This window comes from Triticum dicoccoides, chromosome 2B (assembly GCF_002162155.2).
Source record: "Triticum dicoccoides isolate Atlit2015 ecotype Zavitan chromosome 2B, WEW_v2.0, whole genome shotgun sequence".
Classification (NCBI taxonomy): Eukaryota; Viridiplantae; Streptophyta; class Magnoliopsida; order Poales; family Poaceae; genus Triticum; species Triticum dicoccoides.
In genome coordinates this window covers 409,219,453-409,232,441 of record NC_041383.1, presented here as the reverse complement: position 1 = coordinate 409,232,441, position 12,989 = coordinate 409,219,453, and the positions used below count along the sequence as shown (strand labels likewise).

The following is a 12,989-nucleotide window of genomic DNA, read 5'->3' as shown; positions in this document are numbered from 1 at the left end:
CACGATGTATACATGGTGGATACACCAAAAGGAAGCAACAATGAGGAAAAACGGGACGTGGTGAAGGACAACTCCCCCAATAAACAACCAAAACGGCGACGCAAGCGCCGCCCGAAGACCGGCCTCGATAAAAGCGGCACCCATACAGACCCGGCCCTAGAGCAGGGCGAAGCAGTGGACGACGCACATGCCACCAAGCAGCCATCTGAACATGATGAACTGGACAAGCAACCCATCCCCGGCGAAGACGATCTCACATCACCAGAGCATACGAACCTTCATAAAAGGCTCGTCGCCACTGCAAGAAGTTTGAAGAAGCAAAAGCGGAAGCTCAAAACAGCGGAGGAAGCACTCAGAATGAGATGGAGCAAAGTACTCAACACCGCAGATAAATATGGCGCTAGTCACCAGACAAAGAGCTACCCGAAGCGCAAGCTGTTGCCCGAATTTGACAAGGAGGCCTTAGAGCCCCCGCAGTCAAAAAAGAAAGAAGCCGCCTGGCCGGATAGACGACCAGATGACAGGCCAAGAACAACAAGGGGCGCCGCACACAAGCCGACACACGATCAGCATAAAGATCCCCGAAAAAAGGATGACCCAGCGAGGTCTATCTATGGGCCAAAAAAGAAGACTCCAGGAAGCAACATAACCCGCTGAGCATTTGAAGACAACGGCACACCCAAATACAGGGGCGCCGCACACCCACTATGTTTCACCGACGAGGTACTGGATCATGGATTTCCAGCGGGATTCAAACCCGTAAACATAGAGGCATATGACAGAACAACAGATCCCGGAGTCTGGATTGAGGATTATATCCTACACATACATATGGCCAGAGGAGACAATCTCCATGCCATAAAATACCTACCCCTCAAGCTCAAAGGGCCAGCTCGGCATTGGCTTAAAAGCTTCCCAGAAAATACCATTGGAAGCTGGGAAGAGCTTGAGGATGCGTTTCGAGCAAATTTTCAGGGGACTTATGTCCGCCCTCCGGATGCAGACTATTTAAGTCACATAACTCAACAGCCCGGAGAGTCAACACGCAAATTCTGGAACATGTTCCTCACTAAAAAGAACCAAATAGTTGATTGTCCGGACGCTGAAGCCTTAGCAGCCTTTAAACACAACGTCCGAGACGAATGGCTCGCCAGACACCTCGGCCAGGAAAAACCAAGAACAATGGCCACACTAACAAGCCTCATGACCCGCTTTTGTGCGGGGGAAGACAGCTGGCTGGCTAGATGCAGCACCAGCGACCCGAGTACATCCGAAGTCAGGGATGGAAATGGGAAATCACGACATAGAAAAGATCAGCGCCGGAATAAGGAAAATGGCCCAAATAGTATGGCGGTCAACGCCGGATTCAAAAGCTCTCGGTCGAACAACAAAACAGTGCCCCTCAAGGACAATAGTGACAAGCTATCCAACCTAAACAAGATTCTGGATAGACTATGTCAAATACATGGTACCTCCGGGAAGCCTGCAAACCATACCCACAGAGATTGTTGGGTCTTCAAGCAGTCCGACCGACTTAACGCCTTACACAAGGGGCTCGACACACCAAGCGAAAGTGACGAAACCCAAAAGCAGCACTCCAGAAAATAGAAGAGTTTCCCACTAGAAGTCAAAACAGTGAACTCACTTCATGTGATAACACGAAAACACAGTGCGGCGCCTGCCATACCAGGACACCGTCCGCAGAATGGGGATAGACCCTACCAAAATTCGCTATAGAAGCACTTCCTTCAAAGGAGTGACGCCAGGCCTTTAAGCCAATTATACAGGCTCTGTACCACTAGAGGTTGTGTTCGGTTCATCCGACAACCTTCGTCGCGAAAATCTCACTCTCCATATCGCCCCATTTCACAGTAGCCCTCGAGCACTACTGGGATGCAAAGCTTTCGCCCGCTTTAACGCAATACCACATTACACATCTCTTACACTTACAATGCCCGGTCCACGCGGCATAATCTCATTAAAGAGTAACTCCGAGTGCTCCTCGACCACGGAGAACGTGAGGCTGCCTTGACAGCCACACAATAATTTGACCTTACAGGTCAAGGCCCATAAAAACAGGTCATTAAGACCTCGGACACGGTTAGGCAAGTCCGGCGTAAATAAACAAGGGGCTTCCCAGCCGCATACCCCCTTTATAAGGGGCCGTGTGTATAAATAATGAGAGCCAATAAAGCTCAACTTTCTTCATCCTCCAAATTATATTCTATTTTAATACAACTTCTGCACGATATTTCTTGGAAACTAAGTCCTCTTTTACAGATGAAGCACGTGCTACACCCATCCAGGATACAGCACAACGGAGACACAGGCGCAGACGTGCAGCAGGGACCCGTGGCAAGGATTCTTTTCAGATTAAGACCCTGCGTAAACCTTTCTTACTGTCTCTTGTTGATACACATCCCCCGGTTTCCCACCATAGCCGAGGAGGAGGCTGGCGTTTTGGCATCGGCCGCGTCAGAAGTTCCCGCCTGTACCTGGACACTAGGGGCTTAGGGCATTGTTCTGCCCGGTATCATAAAGACCGAACACCTCAGGGAGTGTTCGGCGTCTCGAGTTAGGCCTTATATGCATCAGCTCCGAATCATGTCTTTGGTCAAATGTTGGGTTTGCCCGGCTCTTGTGTTTTGCTGTCTTACGTTCCGCATCGTCGGCTAACGCGGCACCAGGAGAACTACTGCGATTGTGCCCCGGTTCGGCCGGGCGAGCACCTCAGTAGAGAAAGCCGAAAACTGACTGTCATGATATAGCGAGAGACTGGTCAACCACTCGATCGACCATTGGAATGTTTAGAATTCCTCCGCTTTGACGAAGGACCGCTTCCCGGCCAGGCACATACGCGCCCCGTGTTCGGAGAAGAGCGGTGCCGCCAGGGGCTATATAGTAGCCCCACATTCGAGCTCCTATGGCTAAGTGAAAGTGATAAAGCATTATAGTCCGGTTGCCTGGTTTGCTACGCTATCACCTCCTTAAAAGGACCAAGACGTTGGATTAAGTCTGAAAAAGCGCTTTTCTTTTTGCAAACACCCCCGCACCATGTGCGTGGGGGCTGAAGCCAAAGACTGACATCTTTCAGATTATACATACATATACGGCCGCACAGGAGATAGTTCAATACTTGAACACACAAGTATAAAAAGCTATTGCATTATAAACATGATCTCAGAAATCATACATGTCATTCAAACATAACATCATTCGAGCACTGCGACTCTATTAAATGAGCGCCCTGCAGGACTTCCTCAAAATAGTGCTCGGTGGGGAATCGGCTTTTGTCCGAACCCCGGGATGCAACAGCGGTGGCATCCATCTCCGCCCAGTATGTCTTACCACGGGCGAGAGCCATCCGTGCACCTTCTATGCACGCCGACCGCTTCATCGCCCCAATACGCGGCACCGCCCCAAGGAATTGCTACAACAAGCCAAAATAACTCTTCGACTTGGGCCTTTCCGGCCACAGATGAGTGACCACATCCGTCATGGCAAGTCCGGACAATCTATTCAGCTTAGCCCACTCAACCAGCCGATCACTCAACGGAAGTGGACGCTCCGGACTATGGAATTGAGACCAGAAAAGCTATTCCATTTCGTGATCCTTCTGGCTTCGGAAGTGCACGACTGCGTCCGCCGCACTCGCTGCCAAGTCCAGATAAGGATCATCCGCACCGTACAATCGGCCCAGCTGAGCATACTTCGGATCCGTGAACTTCCTATGCAGCATAAATGGCTTTCCGGCCACAATGTCTCCGACCTGACGCAGTTCCTCCTTCATAGCCCGCATCGCACTAAGGGCATCCTTGGCTTCGGCGTCGGCCTTCTTCAGGTCCTCTTGCTCCGCTCGGCATTCTCTTTGAAGAACCTCCTGGCGGTCAGTAGCAACTTTTAATTTCGCGGCCATTCCGGCCATCTCCTCCCTACTTCGGCAGTGAGCAGCCTTTTCGGCTTCTAGCTCTTCCGCTGCCTTCGAGGCAGCCGCCTCGCTTTTTCTGGCTTGCTCCTTGGCCCGAGCAAGTTCTGCTCGAAGGTCTTCCACAGCAGTAGCACCATCTGCATCAAGCATATAAATTGTAAGGAATGGGCATCAGCTCCCTTACTAGGCCACCGCGGAGCAACCACATACCTTGTGACTCATCAAGTCGTTTATTGACCAGCGAGATGTCCGCATCCGCAACGTCGAGTTGCCTTTTCAGCTCGGCAAATCCATCAGTCCGGCTGGCCACCAAACGTTCCGCCACCTACATAGGAAAGGCAACAATCTATAACTGAGATTATGATCCTCGGCACGCTGTCGCTTTCGACAGCATACCAAGTCTCAGGGGCTACTATCTATACAGGGCGCACTTCATGTGCAAAACTGTCAAAAGGTATGTCATTTTTTGCGTACCTCAAACCCCGTCAGAAAACTTCCGACGGCCTCACACAACCCACTTTCGGCAGATGAGATCCTCTCAATCACCCTACTCATTAATGTGCAGTGATCTTCTGAGATAGACGCCCTCTTGAGCAAATCCTGCAGCTCCACTGGCCGTACTCCAATGGGTGCTGAACTCTCCGGCCCCACCGGACTCGGGGAGACCCTCCATGACGACACCTCAGGGTCGCCTGCCCCACACGACGGGGCAGCAGATGGAGGCGTTTCGCACTCCATCATCTCCGGACGAAGGTCTCCCGACGATGAGCTGTGCTGAGATGGGCTGAGATCCGAACTACAAGGTGAAAACTTCGGTTACCCTTAGAAATTAAGCAGGGATGTCCACTATTACAAAATCCCCCCTTTTTTTACTTACGGCTCGCTAGAGGGTTGATTCCTCCGAGGAGACAGTACGGCCGGGGCTCTTCCCGGCACAGGACCTTCCGGTACAGATTTCTTTCCCCGCTTTGAGGCCTTAGCCTCCGGGTCGTCGGAAGCGGTCCTCTTCTTCCCCTGGAAGGAGGGACTCTTGATTCCTCCCTTACTGAAAGCCTCCTTGGTAGAGGTGGTAGTTCCCCTGTGCGCCCCTTCGCCCTCCTCCGAAGGTGCAACCTCCAACATTTTGATTAAACCGGGACCCTGTGTGGTCTCAGGGAGGGGGGCCGGACACCGTATCAGTTTTGCTTGTGCTATCCACTCCTGTCCAAGGGATAGCTGGTTAAAAGGCAAACCCACGATAAATAAATGGACGATGTGTCCGGACACGGGGCTACTTACTTGAGTATCCGGGTGATTGCAGCTTAGGCCATCATCCTCGGTCAATTCCGGACGCATCTCTTGCGATCCGAAGAACAGTTTGTACATCTCCGCGGGTGTCAAACCCATGAAGTGTTGAAGAGCTCGTGGCCCCTCCAGATTAAATTCCCACAGGCAGAGGGGGCGACGTTTGTAGGGCAGTAGGCGCCGGATCAACATAACCTGTACCACTACGACCAGATTGATCTCCCTTTCTTGGAGGCCTCGAAACCGGTCCTGCAACAGGGGTACGTCTTTGGACGGCCCCCAGTCACGCCCCTTGTTGACCCATGACGTCAGCTGTTGTGGAGGGCCCGAGCGGAAGACGGGCGGCGGCCTCTGCCTGCTGCCCCTGGGAGCGGTGATATAGAACCACTCCTGTTGCCACAAGCCGAGCTCCTCCTGAAAAGAGCCCTCGGGCCATGGAGCATCAGCCCTCTTGCTTATAACCGCCCCGCCGCACTCTGCTTGACGCCCCTCAATCATCTTCGGCTCCACGTTGAAGGTTTTGAGCCACAAGCCGAAGTGAGGGGTAGTGCGGAGGAAGGCTTCACAGACGACAATTAATGATGAGATGTGGAGGATGGACTCCGGAGCCAAGTCGTGGAACTCCAGCCCATAGTAAAACATTAGCCCTCTCACGAAGGGATCCGTCGGGAAGCCTAAACCCCGACGGAGGTGAGACACGAACATGACGCTCTCGCCAAGCTCGGGAGTAGGAATAACTTGCCCTCGGGCAGGCAGCCTATGCGAAATCTCGTAGGTTAAGTACCTAGCGTCTCTCTGCTTTAGCACGTCCTCTTCCGTGACGGAGGAGGGCATCCACCGGCCTCGTAGGTCAGGGCCGGACATTGTCGAAGATCGAAGGTATCCGAATCTGGAGCCCTGGGTGTTGGAACTCGGGGCGAGGGGCGGATTCGATAGAGGATTGAAGGAAAAGAATGGGCCTTGGTCTCATTATAAAGAGGAAGAATACCAAGAGCCGTCCCCATGACCGTTTGGAACCCACCTTCGATGGAGGGGGCGTGGCAACGGGCGCGGTTGGTTACCCACGTCCGTATTGATGGGAATCCCAGAATAAGGGGAACACGATCTCTGCTTTGACAGGACGTGCCAAGAAAACTGCTTCGCTAAACGCGCTGAGGTGGTACAATAAAAACAATTCTAGTAAAGGCTTGGTAGTGGTGTGACGTCGCGCTACAAAATACGTCAGCAGATTGAACTTGTGTCATATTATTCTCTCTACGGTGGTACGTGGAATTTATCTTTGCAGAGCCGGACACTATCCTGATGTTCACAATCTTCTATAAATTATTCGGAGGAAGAACCCGCCTTGCAATGCTGAAGACAACATGCGCGCCGGACTCGTCGTCATTGAAGCCTGGTTCAGGGGCTACTGAGGGAGTTCCGGACTAGGGGGTGTCCGTATAGCCGAACTATCATCATCGGCCGGACTCCAAGACTATGAAGATACAAGATTGAAGACTTCGTCCCGTGTCCGGATGGGACTTTCCTTGGCGTGGAAGGCAAGCTTGGCGATACGGATATGTAGATCTCCTACCATTGTAACCGACTCTGTGTAACCCTAGCCCTCTCCGGTGTCTATATAAACTGGATGGCTTTAGTCCATAGGACGAACGACAATCATACCATAGGCTAGCTTCTAGGGTTTAGCCTCCTTGATCTCGTGGTAGATCCACTCTTATAACACACATCATCAATATTAATCAAGCAGGACGTAGGGTTTTACCTCCATCAAGAGGGCCCGAACCTGGGTAAAACATCGTGTCCCTTGTCTCCTGTTACCATCCGCCTAGACACACAGTTCGGGACCCCCTACCCGAGATCCGCCGGTTTTGACACCAACAATGGTCTCCACAAAGGAAAACCTACCATGTGCATTTGCATTCAAAAGCAAACTACTTATATGCACATATTCAGGGGGAGCCTCTTTTAATCTATAAAGAGAATGCTCATAAACCTGAACTTTCACATACTTTTATCCCCGTTGAAAACTTCAACTAGTTTGTCATCAATCACCAAAAAGGGGGAGATTGTAAGTGCATCTAGTGCCACCCCTAGTTGGTTTTGGAGTATTAACGACAAACATGGTTGAGGGACTAATGTGTTTGTGAGAATTGTAGGATAACACAGGTAGTAGTCCCTCATTGATTCGGTTTACCTACCAGAGATGACCCCTAAAAATGTGTGAAGACATTGGTGGTTTGTGAAGACATTCACGATGAAGATGAGTGGGGTACAAGTGAACAAAGTCAGAGTGACTAATGTGATGCTCAACCAAATCCTATGTCTTCGAGCGAAGACAATGAGAGTGTCGGTGTCAAAACCGGCGGATCTCGGGTAGGTGGTCCCGAACTGTGCGTCTAAGGCTAATGGTAACAGGAGGCTGGGGACACGATGTTTACCCAGGTTCGGGCCCTCTCGATGGAGGTAATACCCTACTTCCTGCTTGATTGATCTTGATGATATGAGTATTACAAGAGTTGATCTACCACGAGATCGTAGAGGCTAAACCCTAGAAGCTAGCCTATGATTATGATCGTTCTTGTCCTATGGACTAAACCCTCCGGTTTATATAGAGACCGGAGGGGGCTAGGGTTACATAGACTCGGTTACAGAGAAGGAGATCTAACATCCGAATTGCCAAGCTTGCCTTCCACGCCAAGGAGAGTCCCATCCAGACACGGGGCAAAGTCTTCAATGTTGTATCTTCATAGTCCAATAGTCCGGCCAAAGTGTATAGTCCGGCTGTTCGGATACCCCCTAATCTAGGACTCCCTCAGTGGCCCCTGAACCAGGCTTCAATGACGATGAGTTCGGCGCGCAGATTGTCTTCGGCATTGCAAGGCGGGTTCCATCTCCGAATACTCCAAAATAAATTTCGAACACTTGAATCGTGTCCGGCTCTGCAAAACAAATGTCGCATACCACCGTAGAGAGAACAATATCCCACGAATCTAATCTGCTGACAACTTTACATAGCATGACATCACACCACAGCCCGGTCATTATTCAAACCATTTTATTCTCAAGCAGCCACCGCACATATTGCGAGGCGGTTTCCTTGGCACGTCTTGTCGAAGCAGAGATCGTGTCCCCTTATCACGGGATTCTCATCAATACGGGTATGGGTAACCCAACCGTGCCATCGATCGTGGCGCTTTGGAAAATAAGTGATTTTAACAGGCAGGTGGGGAGGCGCATAGTTTCTACCGCCTTTATAAAGAGATAAGGATCCCCCATTTTCACCCACGCCTTCTTCCTCCTTTACTCATCCATTCTCGCACCCTCGAGCCCCAGCGCCCAAGTTCTCACCTTCTCCATAAGACCATTCACAACATGTCCGGAGCGGGAGGCAAGTGGATGGCCTCCTCCATTACGGAGGAGGACATTACCAAGCTTCGGGAGGCTGGATACCTGTCCGCGAACATCGCGCACAGTCTTCCGGCGAAGGGGCAGATCACCCCCACTCCGAAATCTCGGGAGAGAGTAGTGTTCCTCTCTCATTTCGTTCGCAGACTGGGATTTCCACTTCACCCATTTGTCCGCGGGCTCATGTTTTACTATGGGCTAGATTTTCACGATCTAGCCCCAAATTTCATCCTCAACATCTCGGCGTTTATCGTCATGTGCGAGGCCTTCCTCCGCATCAAGCCCCACTTTGGCCTATGGCTATAAATCTTCAACGTGAAACCGAAGATAGTGAGCGGCCAGCAAGCAGAATGCGGAGGTGCCATGGTGGGCAAGATGCCCAATGTTACCTGGCTTGAAGGCTCCTTCATGGAGACCGTGACGGGGTGGCAATCGGGGTGGTTCTACATCACCGAGCCGCGCGATGCCAACTGGGCGGCAACCCCCGAATTCCGATCCGGCATCCCCATGCGGCTCACCTCCTGTGAAAAGAAGGGCCTGGCCTGGGGCGTACCTGCAGAGCTGACCGGACTCCAGAACTGCATCAAAAATATGATAGACAAGAAGATCAATCTTGTCAACGTGGTCCAGGTCATGCTCTTCCGCCGATCCTCCCGTGTCAAAGACGGGCATTCAATATGTGGGAGTTCGATCCGGCCGAACACCAGACGCTGCGATGTCTCTTCGACACGACGCATAAAGACGTTTGGAAGGTGCTGTTCAAGGCAGCCGAAGTACCTCCTCCCACTTCCGAGGACCGCAGACTCAGCGCAAAGGCCTTGCCAATCCGGTAAGCTCTCTAAATATCACAAAACGTGCCTTTCCCAGTATATTGGTGGGAGGATTTTAAGCCACCATGCTGACAAAACAGGATTATGTGGCGACGGCGGAGCGGATCGACTATCCGGCTCCGCTGCCCGAAGATCCAGCAACCGCACTCCTGACAGAGATGCTGGTTCCGGCACCTTACAAGGTGCCGGAGAAGAAGGCCGAAAAGAAGGCCACGGGGACCAAGAAAGGTCTCCTACGCAAGGCTACACCGGACGCCTCGTCCGGAGATGAGGGGGAGGGAGAGGAAATTCCTCCCCTGACCAGGGAGGAGAAGAAAAGGAAGACCGCCCCATCTGGGGAGGCTGAAAGGTCCAAGAAGGCGGCCACGGGGACCAGGAAAGGTCTCCGGCACAGGGCCGTAATAGACTCGTCGTCTGAGGACACCGAGGCAGATTCCTCCCACGGAGATGGGGAGGAGAAGAAGAGAAAAGCCGCCCCACAGGGGGAGGCTAGGACGCCTAATAAGGGAAAGACATCCCTTCCGGAATACTCCCCCAGGACCGCCTACAATGAGGAGGAGTGGTTGCCCAGGGGTAAGCCTGTCACGCCCAATATGCGACCCTATCCAAAAGGAACTCGAAGGTCCCACCAAGGATAGACCCGCATATTGAAACACTTTTGCAAGGTGGATATCATTACGTCAACATTACATAATAGATGGGATACATACATAAGGCATACAATGCCACACGAATACAACATCACAATACATCAGAGCATCATCCGACTACGGATGAAACACAAACAGAAACTCAAACGACATCCACCCTGCTAGCCCAGGATGCTGACCTGGAACCTATCCCCTGATCGAAGAAGCAGAAGAAGAACTCAACGCAAGCAAGCATCGCTCTCGCGTCATGATCATCGCATGAATCCTGTACCTGCAACTGTTGTTGTAGTAATCTGTGAGCCACGAGGACTCAGCAATCCCATTACCATGGGTATCAAGACTAGCAAAGCTTAAAGGGAAGGAAGGGTTAAAGTGGTGAGGTTGCAACAGCGGCTAAGCATATATGGTGGCTAACATACGCAAATAAGAGCGAGAAGAGAGCAAGCGGAACGGTCGTGAAGCTAGCAATGATCAAGAAGTGATCCTGAACTCCTACTTACGTCAAACATAACCCAGAAACCGTGTTCACTTCTCGGACTCCGCCGAGAAGAGACCATCACGGCTACACACATGGTTGATGCGTTTTAATTCGGATCTGGTGTCAAGTTATCTACAACCGGACATTAACAAATTCCCATCTGGCAATAACCGCAGGCACGGCTTTCGAAAGATTATACCCTGCAGGGGTGTCCCAACTTAGCCCATGACAAGCTCTCGCGATCAACGAAGGAATAGACCTTCTCCCAGGAAGACCCGATCAGACTCGGAATCCCGGTTTACAAGACATTTCGACAATGGTAAAACAAGACCAGCAAGACCGCCCGATGCGCCGACAATCCCGATAGGAGCTGCACATATCTCGTTCTCAGGGCAACACTGGATGAACACTACGTACAACTAAAACCAGCCCTCGAGTTTCCCCGAGGTGGCGCTGCAAGTGGCTCTGGTTCGGACCAACACTTAGACAAGCACTGGCCCGGGGGGGCTGTAATAAAGATGACCCTTGGGTTAATTACTCCCAAGGGAAATATAGGTGGTGGTGAGGCAAATGGTAAAACCAAGGTTGGGCCTTGCTGGAGGAGTTTTATTCAAAGCGAACTGTCGAGGGGGTCCCATAAATCACCCGACCGCGTAAGGAACGCAAAATCCGGGAACATAACACCGGTATGACGGAAACTAGGGCGACAAGAGTAGAACAAAACACCAGGCATAAGGCCGAGCCTTCCACCCTTTACCAAATATATAGATGCATTAATAATATAAGAGATATTGTGATATCCCAACCAAAATCCTGTCCACCATGGAGCAATCTTCAACTTCACCTGCAACTAGCAACGCTATAAGAGGGGCTGAGCAAAGCGGTAACATAGCCAAGCAACGGTTTGCTAGGAAGGGTGTCAAAGGTTAGAGGTTCATGGCAATTTGGGAGGCTTGAAGAACAAGTGATAGGTAGCGCAACATAGCGATAGAACGAATCAACTAGCATAGCAATGATAGTATTGAGATCCAGGGTAGCGGTCATCTTGCCTGAAATCCCGCTAGGAAGAAGAACGAGTCCATGAAGAAGACAAGCGGACGTAGTCGAATGAATCCTCACAATCGCAACATTACCGGAACTAAGAAGCAACACCGAAAAGAAACAAACAACATGGTAAACACACAAGCATAATCATGGCATGATGCACAATCAAGTATGATGCATGTCCGGTTTAAAGAGGCATGGCATGGCAAACTGCAACACACAATACTACAAATTAAGTGGAGCTCAATATGCAACGAGTTGCATATTGACAAAACACCACATGCAATTATTTAGTTTGAACTCGGTTATGTACCCAACAATATTAAATGTTGTTAAACATGGCAAGAGGTGAAACATAATAAAGCCATCTATTTAGGCAAATTTAAATGAGGCCGGAATAATAAACAACAAGTCCGGAAAATCCCCATGTGCATATTTTAGATTCGGTACTGTTCTGCCCTAAACCATATTTTAATGTTGTTAAACATGCAAGATGAGTACACCAAGTTAATCTAGGCATTTTTCCACCCCATTTACATATAAAGTTTATTAAAATTGGAGCTACGGCTATTTAGTTATGAAATAAAGCATTTTAACATGGCATGTTAGCAAATTTAAACAAACAACAAGTTAAACATTTTAAACATGGATGAAAATGGCATATTATGAAACTAGATGAAATTCTAAGCATTTTACATATATAGTTTGTTTAATTTGGATGCATGCATGTTTAGTTATTAACAATACAAAACAGTGGCATTCCTGTAATTATGCATGCATTGGAAAAATAGAAAAATCATCAGCAGGGGAAAAAAATGTAGCCGGGCTGAAATAGATGGATCTGCGCTGCTCACATTAGGCTCCAGGGAGCTGGCAGATCTGGGCCCGATGAGGTGCGGGAGTGGCTGGAGCTGGGCCACTGGCTGGATAGGCCAACGCGGGCGACACACGGTCAACCGGCAAGATGAGCGGGCGTCCTCTGCTCGACTGGAAATAGAGCCGCGGCGGCGTGGGACGCAGAGGGGACTTGAAGCGGCGGGCGCGATCTCCGGCAGCTCGAGGCGGAGGTGGCAAGCGGAGGCTCGGTCCAGGAGGGGTCGCCGAGGCTTGGTGCAGACGAGGCGAGGTAAGGCGGATGCGCTCCGAGAAGAAGATGGCGGCGGGTGGAGGCACGGCGACCTGGAGGCGGGGACGATGCCGGAGACACAGGGCCTCGTCCGATCGGACGAAGACGATGACGAACAGAACAAGACGGCGACGGGAGCTGGGGGTTCCTCCTCCTCGCTCCCCTGCTCGATGCAGGAGCAGACGCCGGCTGGATTTGGGGCGCTGAAGACGGGCACCAGCGGCGAAGAAGCTCCAGGACGGCG

At 51.0% G+C, this 12,989-nt stretch overlaps 1 protein-coding gene across 1 annotated transcript in view; it reads right to left on the bottom strand.

Moving 5' to 3' along the window:
• Positions 1-11,670: 11,670 nt before the first annotated feature.
• Positions 11,671-12,989, bottom strand: part of LOC119360915 — a 49,049-nt gene continuing 47,730 nt past the window's right edge. Inside the window, exons 6-7 of the mRNA XM_037626359.1 lie at positions 12,474-12,976; positions 11,671-11,713 (exon numbers count right to left, since the gene is read on the bottom strand). Coding sequence (XP_037482256.1) covers positions 11,705-11,713; positions 12,474-12,976 — 512 coding nt within the window. The 3' untranslated portion in view covers positions 11,671-11,704. The remainder of the gene's footprint in view (positions 11,714-12,473; positions 12,977-12,989) is intronic.